The sequence below is a fragment of the Cryptomeria japonica genome, chromosome 2 (assembly GCF_030272615.1).
Source record: "Cryptomeria japonica chromosome 2, Sugi_1.0, whole genome shotgun sequence".
NCBI lineage: Eukaryota > Viridiplantae > Streptophyta > Pinopsida > Cupressales > Cupressaceae > Cryptomeria > Cryptomeria japonica.
Genome location: NC_081406.1, coordinates 331,053,440 through 331,067,274, shown reverse-complemented (window position 1 = coordinate 331,067,274; position 13,835 = coordinate 331,053,440). Strand labels below are relative to the sequence as shown.

At 39.0% G+C, this 13,835-nt stretch overlaps 1 protein-coding gene across 2 annotated transcripts in view; it reads right to left on the bottom strand.

The window, feature by feature from the left end:
* The window catches only part of LOC131033876 (L-arabinokinase), a 369,781-nt gene that overhangs the window by 338,045 nt on the left and 17,901 nt on the right, over window positions 1–13,835 (bottom strand). For both annotated transcript variants that reach the window (XM_057965177.2, XM_057965176.2), the window contains exon 2: window positions 10,922–11,029. In XM_057965177.2, the coding sequence (XP_057821160.2) occupies window positions 10,922–11,029 (108 nt within the window). The remainder of the gene's footprint in view (window positions 1–10,921; window positions 11,030–13,835) is intronic.

Here is a 13,835-nt window from a genome sequence, read left to right as displayed (position 1 = left end):
AAATGATTTTCATTCTCTAGAAATTCGAATAAGTTTACTAAAAATCATTTCTTAAACTCTGAAAAATACTTAGAAAATTCATAAATCTGCATCATGAATTCCATTTCACCTTCGAATGGATGGAAGTAAGGCTGGATTTCTCATGAACACTCAGGAAATTCAAGAACGGTTCAATAACTCTTCCTTATGCTAGTTGTCTTTCTGAAAAAAATCTATGAAACTTTTGTCAAAAAAGTGTATCCAACCTCCAACACTGTTCAAGACTTTCCCCAAATGATCTTCAAACCGAAAATACTTTACTAAGCTCTCATTAGTAACTCGAACTTCTTGGTGTAGAAATGAAGTTTACAACTAAGTATTTGTAAAAAAAGTTAAATCCTCAATCAGAAACCCTTAAAATCTTCCAACTCATGTTTCCAATTTTAACTTCATTCTTTAGGAAAGTGTTGTCATGTTTCCAAATTCGAAGAAAATATATTCCAAAAGTTTCCAATTTGACTATAAGTTTGAAATATTTATTAATCTTCCAATATTCTCCTTTTGAAAACTTTCTATTTTGGATTTAAGTTCGAAATCTTGAAGGATTTTCATGACATCATTTTGTATTTTCGTTGATTCTGTTTGACTTTTATGTGTAGGTGGACTTTTTGGAAGTTTATCTTCATCTTCTTCAAGTTTTGGCGGACTTTGCTTACCTCTCCAAGGTATGGCGGAGTTTAGAGGGCCTTCCCCTATCATACTTAGCATCTACTTCCTTGGGTGGAGTTTTGAAGGGTCCCTTCAACATGGAGGGCGGACTTTGAGCAAAGTTCAATCAAGGCGAATTTTTAGCTAAGGCATAGGGCGGACTTTGGAACACACCCCCTAGGCGGACTTCTAAGACATCTCCAACATGGGCGGACTTTGGACTTCACCCCTTGGGAACCCCACACACATGGCGGACTTTAGAGTGTTGGCCATCATGGCCTCTTCCAAAACATGGCGGACTTTGAAGGGTTGGCCACCAACATGGAAGGATAGGGCGGAGTTTCAAGGCCATTCACTCAGCAGCACCTTGGGCGGAGTTTTGGATGACCAGCACCATGGGCGGAGTTTTGGTGAGTCCCCTTAGGCATGGCGGACTTTGGTGGCACCTCCTACATGGCTCTCTAACCTTTGGCGGACTTTAGACTTGGCTCCATCAAGGCGAAATTTTGGCTAAGGCATGGGGCGGACTTTAGACATTGCTCCTTCATGACCTCCATCAAGGTGTAAATTTGACTAAGGCATGGGGCGGACTTTGAAGTTAGCTCCCACATGACCTCTCTTCTTGGGCGGACTTTGGTGAGTGTTCCTTCATGGCCTCCATCAAGGTGTAAATTTAACTAAGGCATGGGGCGGACTTTGAAGGTCCCTCCTCATGACTCTCCTAAGGCATGGCGGACTTTGAAGTTAGCTCCCACATGACCTCTCTTCTTGGGCGGACTTTGGAGTGAGGACCTTCATGGCCCTTTTACCCTTGGCGGACTTTAGAGTGTGTTCCCATGTGACCTCCCCAAACATGGCGGACTTCAGGGTGAGCACCCACACAGCCTCTTCAGCCTTGGGCGGACTTCAACCCTTGCTCCTCCATGGTCTCTTTAAGTGGGGCGGACTTTAGAGTGGGCACCCATGTGACCTCCAAACTCATGGCAAACTTTAGGCAAGGCAACCACATGGCCTCCCTAAGGCATGGCGGACTTTAATGAGAGCACCCACACAGCCTCCTAAGGCATGGCGGACTTCATGCAAGGCTCCTTCATGGCCTCTTCAACCTTGGTGATGGGGTTTGAACCTGCAGAAACACTTCAAAACCCTTGTTAGCCAAACTTAGAAGAATTTTCAAAGAAATTTCAAAATTTCACAGTTTAATCTAATTTAACCGGATTAACTTGAAATTTGAAATCCATGCTTAGGTGGATCATCTGAAGCAGCAAAAAGCCTAAAATCTAGGGATTCAGCTTTTTTAGGTCAAAACTTGGAATTTTCGAGTTCCGGTCGAGGTAGGTCAGTGGCACAAGTGTAAACCCTAGGTTTGCATCCCGAAAAAAGCAAAAAGCCTAAAATCTAGGGATTTAGCTTTTTTAGGTCAAAACTTGGAATTTTCGAGTTCCGGTCAAAGCAGGTCAGTGGCACAAGTGTAAACCCTAGGTTTGCATCTCAAAAAAGCAAAAAAGCCTAAAATCTAGGGATTTAGCTTTTTTAGACCAAAACTTGGAATTTTCGAGTTCTGGTCGAAGCTGGTCAGTGGTGCAAGTGTAAACCCTAGGTTCCCATTCCGAAAAAGCAAAAAGCAGACATCCCTAAAAAATAGGGAAAACTTTCTAAAAATAGCCATACCGAGGATTGGGCTAAAAAGGCCAAAAACAAAACTTCCTAAAAAATAGGAAAAAGCAAAAAAAGCAAACTTTCTAAAATTCGTCCAAATCAATTGCGATCTTCGTCCTTTGGACTCTCTAAGCACTCTGGTGGTGTTCCCATTTCGGAATCACATAACTTCCAAAACTAACTTTCAATCGTCAGGCCTAAAATGCTCTGAACTGGACAAGGCTTTGTGAAACTGCAGCAAAAGGTCATAGGACACTTAACAAAAACCCTAGAAAGCAGGAAAAGAGAGGGTCCCCATTTGCAATGGGGCGATGTGTGAAAAAGGTCACAACATGACCATATGCTCATGCCTTGCCCAACCCAAGATCTTGGTGTACATTCTTGGTTAGAGTTGTTTTCCGCATCGTTTTTGTTTAAGTGCTAACCCTAACGGATGTGTGTTGCATTACTCTTTGTAATTGAAAAATTGAAAAAAATTGGTCTGGGATATTACAAGATGGGCACCTACTGTGCTGGAATGAAGTCACGGTGAACTATGATATGTCTATTTCTCATTGGAAGACCTATACTTTTCTTAGGGAGGCGTGTACCCCTCTTGCACTTCTCAAACCCTGTATTGTTAACAACTCTAGATATGTTTCCTTTAGAAGGCCTGATGGAACCTTATTGCCTAGCACTAAAGCTAAATCTATTTATATAACTCTTGCCGATGATGATACTATTTTCTCTCATGTTAATACCTGCTGGAACATGAACCAAGATGCAACCTTCTGGCAAAAAGTATTTGATGCTCTACGGTGCGGACCTGTTGACCCTAAAAAGAAATACTTTTGTTGGCGTCTCATCCCGCAGAAACTTCATGTTAAGAAACCTAATGGCGAACCTAGCATTTATTCTTTCTGCAGGCTACCTGAGTCTATCAACCATATTTTCTTTTATTGCCTGTTTGCCAAAGAAGTTTGGAATATTTTTGGTATCTGCATTGGCACTAATATTGTGGTTTCTGATGTTGTAACTAGTTCTGTCCAGAGCCTTAAGAAAAATGTTAATGTTTTCTGGTCTGTTCTTTCTTTAGAAATATTATGCCTAATTTGGAAATTTAGGAATGATAATCTGTTCAGTGGCAAGGATAGATCTCTTACTGAGTCTCTGAGGAGACTCATTTTTCATGAAATTGATTTGCTAGTCACGGTGGCCATGAGACTAGCTCGAAGGAAATTTGAGAGATTTCTACAGGATGGTACAGCCAGAGTCTTCACTTGGGAGATCTCACATGGCTTCTCTTAGACTAGGAAAACCAAGGAAAGATCCCCCTTTGAGACCAGATTAGAGAATTTCATGAGAGAACTTAATGCAAAGAGGAACAGAGGTGTGCAGGATCAGATGTAGAACATTCCAGTGGCAGAACCTTTCATCCACCCCTGTGTTGATCCCATTTTGTGGGGTAAGGTGCTCATGTGAAATGATGGACCACAAGGGTGGACTGCTTGGTTTGATTCTATTGGATATTCCAGCTCTCTTGATGGGGAGGTTCTTTTTGAGTAACATGATATAGGGTATTTGGTTAAGACTGTTATCTTTCTTGTATCTCACGGGCTCTATGTATCTGTTACAGTATGTACTGTTTATAGCTGGTAGGATGGTTGGAGTATACACATCTTATTGTTTAAGTTATGATGTATATTTTGTTCAGTGGGGCATACTGATACTTCAGTTATTTTGTATTGAGCTTATATTATATTTAATAGAAAAAAAAAAGCATGGTTCTAACCATAAGTTCCACCATCAGCATACAACTCAGCTTAGGACAGCAGAAAAATTGTTCTTTCTCATACAACCTTCCTCACCTAAGTGTGTGAGGTTTAAAATCAATACAGTCCATAGTCTTGCATAAACAAGCTGTAATTACTACTCATAAATCTCTTCCCAAAACAACCATTGAAGAGATCCATCACTACTTTGAAGATCACAGGTCCACAACACACTAAGGCTACAGTAACTGCTCGCTATTACAATATTGGTGTTACAGTTACCATTATGACGAGTTTACAACACAAGACTTAAACTTATCGATAACCGTGTGATTGATGAGTTGAAACCAGTCCACAATACTTTAGTCCAAGAACAGTGAAAATAACAACTGCTCAAATCCCAGTTTAAGTATAGGACCCATGGTGACAAAATATCAAAGAAATCCTATCATTCTTAGATGGCTACACTATCCATTCTTAATACACACAATATTTAGGGGATGTTTCCCCCCTCCCCTTCCCGACCCCACTAAAGACTAATTATGAGTTAAACACCGCAAAGGTATCATCTTTACAGTTATTCTTGACCATACTACCATCACAAGCATTAGTGGTCCTCTTTTGAAAATCCAGCTTATTGAATCCTTACAGTCCAAAGTTCAAACTTCAAATACATAGCTTGGCAAGCTTATGCCTAGAAAGAGTTTGTTGTTATGTAAAGCATCATGCATACTAGCATCTACTATAGAGAAATGTCATGTCCCCTTTCTAGAGTGGACATCGGAGACGGAGGAGTTGGCCTATAATTGGAGTCTCGTAGGCTAGCAGAGGTTGATTGGGACTCATTCAGTGCATATAGTGATTGGATTTTGGCTTTACAGGCAATTTGGAGCCAGTTTGGAGCAGTTCCTAGATTTTAGGGGGTATCCCTAAATTTTAGGAGGTCGTGACAGTTGCCAGTCGTGAGGTTATTCATGACCTTTTAGATGGTTTCAGTTTCAAAGAGATTGGGCTTGTTTCCTAAATTTTAGGAACATCCCTAGATTTTAGGGATGAGACTACCAGTGAATCCTTGATTTCCGACTTCAGTCACAGACAGGTGACAGGATGATTTTAGGGTTTGTAATGTCAGTTGGGCATTTTGTGGCTATTTGGGTTATATTTTTAATATTTCCTAAGTTAGCGTTTAATAATTAAATAAGGCTAAGTTGTTAGCCATTTTGGAGTAATAAGGGGATTTTTGGTCTCATCTGGATGCGCATCCTATTGTGTGATAGCTCGTTGGAAAGATCTTGAAATTCTTTAAATCTTTCTCTTTGGTCTCAGGGCAATTCAGTGAGCGGATTTCTGTCTATGGGGAAAAAGGTCATTTTCTAGTAACATGACCACTTTAAAATAAGAAATTATAACATTTCCACTAGACCACGCCACTTGGAGACAATTAGGGTTCGATTTGCAATTGAGAGGGGTTATAAGGGGATAGGAGCTTCATTCTATGATTATCTTTTACACATTTTACATCTTGGATTTGAGATTTGGCTCTGGAAGAGCTTTTCAGCATCTGGGACGCCAACCCCAATGCCTTGCCTGTTTGGGACGTAGCCCCCAATACAGTGGTTTGGATTTGTTTGCAGCTATTAGCATCTTGGAGATTGTACGGCATTCTTTCTGGAGGTTCAGCAATTCTGACAGAGTTCAGCGTGGGGTTTGGGGTTTCTAACCAGTTGGGTGTACTTGGCAGCCGTACGGCTGTACCTGGCAGCCACTTTCCTTCCCACGTGCAGCACTTGGAGGGCTGGAATCTTGCCACAACTTCATTCCTAGTTATGTTACTCTTTCAGCATCCAGGTTGGAATTATTCCTGATTGTAATCTTCCTGAAATTATTGGAAATCTTCAGCTGGTCAAATATTTGATTTTATATTCAGAAATCTGCCTTGAATCGAATTTGTTTTGGCTGTATATGAACTTCATTTTCAGTACTTTGTTCATGTACTTGTACTTCATTATTTACTTGTTGAAAAAATCATCAAAATACAAAAAGAATTCAACCCTTCTGCAACTTCTGTCTATTTCTGAAAGAAAATATTAATAAGCAGGAAAATTCAATTTAAATAAATAAAAATTACAGCAGATTGGTAAAAGAGATCCATCAGGGATCTTTCAGTGGTATCAGAGCTTTGATCTTGCCAGCCTGTTGGGTGAAGATCAAGAGTTCTAATTCAGATTTGAGTTTAGTTTGGTTGAAAATCAAATTGGACATCATGACAGGGTTGTTTAGAAATAAACAAGCAGGAAAAGAATTTGAACAAACACCTTCAAGGAGTTCCAGACAGTCTAAGGGTACAACTCCTTCAACAAGTACAAGGAGAAGGTCTCCTGCCAAGACATTCAATGATATAGTTATGAACAACTATGATAAGTATTGCTCTCTTCCTAAAAAGATACGTGACCACCTTTCCTTCACACAATTCATGGGTGTACCAGTTGAAGATGACTTGATGTTTTCAAGTCCACGTCATCAACCAAGAACAAAACAAGAGTCAATTGAGAGCAAGGGAAGCAAAGGAAGAGGAGCAGATATGATGTTTACCAGTGAGATTGGTAGGAAACTATTTGAAGATTTTGAGAGACATGTAGATCCAATTGGTGCCTCTTTGGTTGGTTACAACGCTGTCCCATCATTTTTGGTGGAAGATGTGAAGGAAGAGTTTGTAACTTCAAGCAATACACAAGACATTCATGAGAGGTTTGATGAGTTTTCAGATTGCCCAAAGACTGATTTTGAATCAGCAATTGATGAAGAACATGAGGTTGAAATGGACAGCGTAAGTTTGGATTCATTTGTCACACTACTTCCTCTTCTCAATTGGGAAGACCATGAGGAAAGTCGAAATTTAATGGTGTGTAGTGAATCCAAAGATTTGTCACCACAGTATGATCATAATTCTGAAGTCCATAACAGCAGTCACATAACTTATCTCCCTCAAGATATGACAGCCTTTGGTCATGAAGAGAATAGAGATTTGCATTCTACATTTGCGGGTGCTTATGGTACAAGCATGGGTTATGCTGATGCAAATAATACAACTCACCATAAGTCTGATTTTGTGTACTTTGGGGCAGCTGATATAAAACATTGCCAAAAGTTGAACGAAGATTGGTTACATAGAGCTGCCCAAGCAAAAACGCTTGCTGCCCAAGCAAGACACCACCTCCAAAGAGTCAAAGAGCGTCACAATCGGTTAGATGATGCAAGGATACAAAGAGAATCATCCATTAGATCTTTATTTCTTCCAAGGGAAGAAAAGGACAGCGAAGATATATTGAATGGAAATAGAAATCAGTTTGATTTTCTGAGTTTGATCAGCAATTTTCCTTCATCTAATGAGTCAAATTTGAAACCTTGCATTGAGAACATTCAAGTTGGGAAGACTAGGTGTGAAGTTTATGAGTTGTTAGGTGGCATTCATAGTGGACCAGCCACTGAAGGTTTATCCATGTTGCAGAACAAAAACATCTACTATTCATTTGTGGACTTGTCACCTCTTTCATATGATAGGGCAGCGATGTACTTATTAATGGGTGACTCAGTTTTCTTAGATGTGATAGTGGGCTATGAAGATCAGCGTGTAAGAGACTATATTTGGTGCATGGCTAAACAATATATTTATTTCGCATCCTCCAATGAAGACATACTAACTTGTGGAGAAATTGGGCAAGTTGCAGCCGCTGATCAAAGGTTTTGGAGAGGTTTCCATCACACTTTGCTTGTTGGAAATTGTCTTATTGATGGGTCCATTTCAACATTGAAGATTGGTGGTATTTATGGTTTCACAGTGGCTATAGAGAGACACGGTATTGAGGATGCCTCTTACTATCATTGTCTCTTCATGACAGATGGATGTGGATTTAGTTTTATTTGGGATCCAGGTGTTGATTCATTTGATACAGTGTCTTATAGGGATTATAGTATGTTGCTCCAGATATTAAGATTATATGGCACTTATATCAGAGGAGAGCAGCAGGAGCAGTTTATGTCCTACAGGTGGTTTGTGTGGGATCATGGTATAGACATGTGTAGTACCTTCCTTTCGTGGATCCTACATGGGTTGCTTCACTTCAGATGTATAGATGTAGTCGTGGGTGTACAATGGTTGTTGACACTTGGACGGTATGTTCGGAATATCACGAGGATGGAGCTGGAGTTTACCCACTATCCATCTCAGTTTATCGAGCAGAGTGGGATGACAGTAGATCCACAGGTTGATTGTCATCAGATAGCTGGCGTGGATGGGTTATGTGATGTTACTCCTACTGAGTACTTTGAGCCAGTTGATGTGGCAATTTCACCTGATTCTCTAGACAGGGTGATTGTTTCATTGCTAGTTGGTGATTACATATTTTTAGATGCCAGCTTGGACAGTGATGATTTTAGTCAGTATTATATATTGTCTAGTGAGTTGGCATTAGATCTTCCGGCACATCAGCAGCAGTATGTGGCAGTTGTGTGTCACTTGTGTCAGATGGGGTCAGATCACAGAGGGTCTTCCATGGATTGGCATTCATTGGATATTATGACGGATGTTATGCATGTTGGTGATCACAGACACACTAGTGGTCTTGGCATTTATGGATATTTGATCTATGGAGATGATATAGTTTTCCATTGCTCACTTGAGGTATTCAGCGGGAGCTATGCTTCGCTCTGGGACCCAGACAGTGTTGATTTGACAGCACAGGTGCTTCAGCATTTTGAGGAGCCATTCCAAACCGGGGCATTGCATGTTGTTTATATCAGAGATGAGCAGCAGTTACATGCAATGATTTGTTTACATCTTATTTGGGATGGTGGAGGATTGGTGTTTCAGTTGCTTGTGGGCAAGCAACTCCGAGAGGGGAGGCTTGTCATGTCCCCTTTCTAGAGTGGACATCGGAGACGGAGGAGTTGGCCTATAATTGGAGTCTCGTAGGCTAGCAGAGGTTGATTGGGACTCATTCAGTGCATATAGTGATTGGATTTTGGCTTTACAGGCAGTTTGGAGCCAGTTTGGAGCAGTTCCTAGATTTTAGGGGGTATCCCTAAATTTTAGGAGGTCGTGACAGTTGCCAGTCGTGAGGTTATTCATGACCTTTTAGATGGTTTCAGTTTCAAAGAGATTGGGCTTGTTTCCTAAATTTTAGGAACATCCCTAGATTTTAGGGATGAGACTACCAGTGAATCCTTGATTTCCGACTTCAGTCACAGACAGGTGACAGGATGATTTTAGGGTTTGTAATGTCAGTTGGGCATTTTGTGGCTATTTGGGTTATATTTTTAATATTTCCTAAGTTAGCGTTTAATAATTAAATAAGGCTAAGTTGTTAGCCATTTTGGAGTAATAAGGGGATTTTTGGTCTCATCTGGATGCGCATCCTATTGTGTGATAGCTCGTTGGAAAGATCTTGAAATTCTTTAAATCTTTCTCTTTGGTCTCAGGGCAATTCAGTGAGCGGATTTCTGTCTATGGGGAAAAAGGTCATTTTCTAGTAACATGACCACTTTAAAATAAGAAATTATAACATTTCCACTAGACCACGCCACTTGGAGACAATTAGGGTTCGATTTGCAATTGAGAGGGGTTATAAGGGGATAGGAGCTTCATTCTATGATTATCTTTTACACATTTTACATCTTGGATTTGAGATTTGGCTCTGGAAGAGCTTTTCAGCATCTGGGACGCCAACCCCAATGCCTTGCCTGTTTGGGACGTAGCCCCCAATACAGTGGTTTGGATTTGTTTGCAGCTATTAGCATCTTGGAGATTGTACGGCATTCTTTCTGGAGGTTCAGCAATTCTGACAGAGTTCAGCGTGGGGTTTGGGGTTTCTAACCAGTTGGGTGTACTTGGCAGCCGTACGGCTGTACCTGGCAGCCACTTTCCTTCCCACGTGCAGCACTTGGAGGGCTGGAATCTTGCCACAACTTCATTCCTAGTTATGTTACTCTTTCAGCATCCAGGTTGGAATTATTCCTGATTGTAATCTTCCTGAAATTATTGGAAATCTTCAGCTGGTCAAATATTTGATTTTATATTCAGAAATCTGCCTTGAATCGAATTTGTTTTGGCTGTATATGAACTTCATTTTCAGTACTTTGTTCATGTACTTGTACTTCATTATTTACTTGTTGAAAAAATCATCAAAATACAAAAAGAATTCAACCCTTCTGCAACTTCTGTCTATTTCTGAAAGAAAATATTAATAAGCAGGAAAATTCAATTTAAATAAATAAAAATTACAGCAGATTGGTAAAAGAGATCCATCAGGGATCTTTCAAGAAAATATTGGGCATTACCAAACTCTTGTAGCACGAGGTTCCTAGTGCAATCTGGAACTCTTCTTCATAGCAGGACATTTCAGTCTCTAAGTCAGATGGTAATTCAGTCATTGAAATGAAATCCAAAGGTCCCATTAGAGAAATCAGATATACTCTCCCATCATCTAATTATCAGTATCAAACATTATGCAAGTAATAAGTATACCAACATAATGAATTCCATGAACTCTCTGCAATAGTTTAATCACTACAACTTCTTCCAAGTTACAGTCAGTCATTCTGCTAAAGGTATGTATTGTTAATCAGTAAACATTCACTCTTTACACTACTGAAACAAAAGATTTCATTGTTTGGACAAGGACATCATACTTATTGTCATGAGTATCACCAACATAGAAGAGTTGTTGAAGAGAGAAAGAGACAAAAAAAAGTTTTTGAAAAGCATTGCAAGAAACAAGGAAAATTACAACTAAAATGCAATAATCCTTTTAGCTCATATAACCTACCTTGCGAAGGCGCAAATTGGGTGAACTTATTTCAGAGGTGTAGACAAAATCTGGAGCTGCAGTGACCAAATGAACATCATGTCCAGCTGCAACAAGATGTCGTGCCACCTATGACAATTTATTGGTAACCATATTAAAATTACATAATTATCAAGCACATTCAAAAAAAACATAAAATTTAAACAAAATCATGTTCATTTAATGCCCAACAAAAAAAAGTAGACCATCTACTTATCCTGCATTTACATTATTGACCATCATGATATAAATAAAGGTGTGCAGTTGACTCTTCTAATTACATATTCCAAACTGTAAAATAAGCACAATAATTTTTCAAACGTCATTTCCCATTTTCAGCTAACATATTTATTTTGTATGAGCTGTTCCATGCAATTCCTACCCACAAATCCTGGCTTCCTTTAAACTTCTCATGTTTCCTCATCGTCTACAGGTATAGCTTACTTCCTTACATCTCAATCACCTAAGCCTTGATATATTATGGTGTTGCTGGATGAGTTCACAATATCCAGATTGGAAAGCATGAATAAATGCTAAACCACCAAGAGTTACAATAACTGTATCAAAACATCCATCTGTAATGCATAGTTCTTGTGCAATTTTCAGAAAAACAAAGTTGCAAATGTCACCTAACCAAACCACTAAAAGAAAGATCCTTGTACTTGGCAAAAAAGTAAGCTACAAAAGCATTAACCATATCCCAAAACTGTATATTTATGATTTCCAGGGGCACAAAGAAAGGCATATATGCTCCCATGAGTGACTAAATTGTAATATACAACCTTAGATTTATTTTTTAAATTACATCAATCAAAAACAAGATGCAATGCAATACCCTTTCCAGTTTTTGATCATCCAAATCCTGGGATGGTCAAGATGAGAGTATACAATGTTCAGGATTTTACAATTAATTTGAATGCAGTGATTGAAAGAGAAATGCACTAGACAGCAAGCCAACTGATCTCAGTTATTCAGTGGAGTGCTTATGCAATACTAAAAGAAATAAACATTACTTATTCAGTGGGAAATACAAGGGCACTTCCACTTATTCAATGGGAAACCAAAGTGGGCACTTCCACTTATTTAGTCAGAAAGCATAATACAGAATAATCACTTGTTCAATGGGGTAAGCAACAACCGGACTATGCAATCATTCAATGGGAATCAATAGAAAGCTACCACTTATTCAATGGGGTGAGTACGCAAATTCAATGAGAATAAATCAAACCCACTGGTGGCACTACCATCCACTGTTTACAAAATTAAAATCCATAGAAATGATAACTTTTCAGCAAATATAACCGTTCAAAGTTTTGCAAAGTTAATTCATATGTATTGTAAACACAAAATAAGACAAATAATTGCCAATATAAAGTGCTGATAAGAACAGAACTGCTGTAACACCCCCAAATCAAGCCAAATATCATGAACAACCCAACTCAATTATAAAATATCAATGAGATACCTTGAATGAATTATAAAGAAAGCTGGTGCAAGTCTGATAACACTCTTATGCTGCTGTTCTAGTTACAAATCAGACTGTAAAACATGTTGATAATCCACAGAAATTGCTTATTGGTAGTTCACTATCACAACAGACTGCATACTACAAAAAGTAACACTTCTAACTCCTTGTAAAACACTCCCAAATCACAACCAGGGATAAAATAACCAACTAATATGGAAAATCAGTCATCTACAGGTCTACAACAGCTTTCTATTAATGTTGATGATCAAGTGCAGCTGGTGCAAATGCCACTAAACTCACCACAAACCATAAAATTCACCTAAATGATGTTTGAAACTTATTTGCAGACCCTAGACACCTCCATTCAAGGTGAAAATAGCTCCAAAATCTAGGCACTGCACTTCACCAATTCTCATGCCCCTTCCAGCACATGGTATGGCCCCTTAGCAATGGTACAACTCAAAAAACTTGTAATCGCTGCCTTCAAATATGTACAACCTGCACAATCTAGGGTTAACAATCATGATCAGCAGAACACTAGTGAAATATCACCTCAAATATGCACAAGTGATGGTATGGCCAACTAAAGGGGATGGTCTAACAACGTGTGCGGCCTACTGGAAAATCCTCTAAATGACTCCACAATTCTTCAAAGCTTCAACAAACTCTTCACAACCAGCAACAAATTTGAGAGATTCAAAACACATCAAAAAATTCCAATGATTGCAACAAAAACTGCAAACCTTCTCTACAATTCATGGTGATTTCTAGATGAAATCACACTAACTAACTAGGGAGGGTTTCATCCCTGAAACTAGTAATCTCAAGAGGGTTTTCGTCCTCAAAAGATTTTGGAAGAACTCAAGTCTTTCCAACAACAAAGCAAATAGCATTTCATGGCTACCCTCACAAATGAGCCCTCATCCTCCTTTTATAAATTTATTTTTAATAATTTCATTAATCTCCAAAATGACCCTTTTGAAAAATAATAATATTTATCAAGTGCAAGAGGCCCCTTTCCCTGGGCGTCCAACATGAAACACCACTTAACACCTTTTCATTGAGCTATTACAGTAAGTTGTTCTTTTTAATATTTCAACATTAGACAACTTAAGTGAAAAATTAATTAATTACTCAATAATTTCCCTGAGTTGCAAAAAGTACCAAAATGATGTAAATCATGCCAAAGTGATCCTGAAGTCTTAGGATGGTGATCTGAAGCAACTGGGTGAATTACTAAAAATAGCATGCTCCTCCAAGAAGTTTGGAGACCTAAGAAGCCCAAAATCAATTCTAAAAGTGACAAGGGGCTCACCAAGAGCAATTAACCTCACTACCAAGAATCAAAATCACTATCAAGTTATTAAGCAACCCTGAGCACTCCAAGAAGTTTGGAGTTCTGTTGTCCTCATTTTTGTTTTCAAAAAA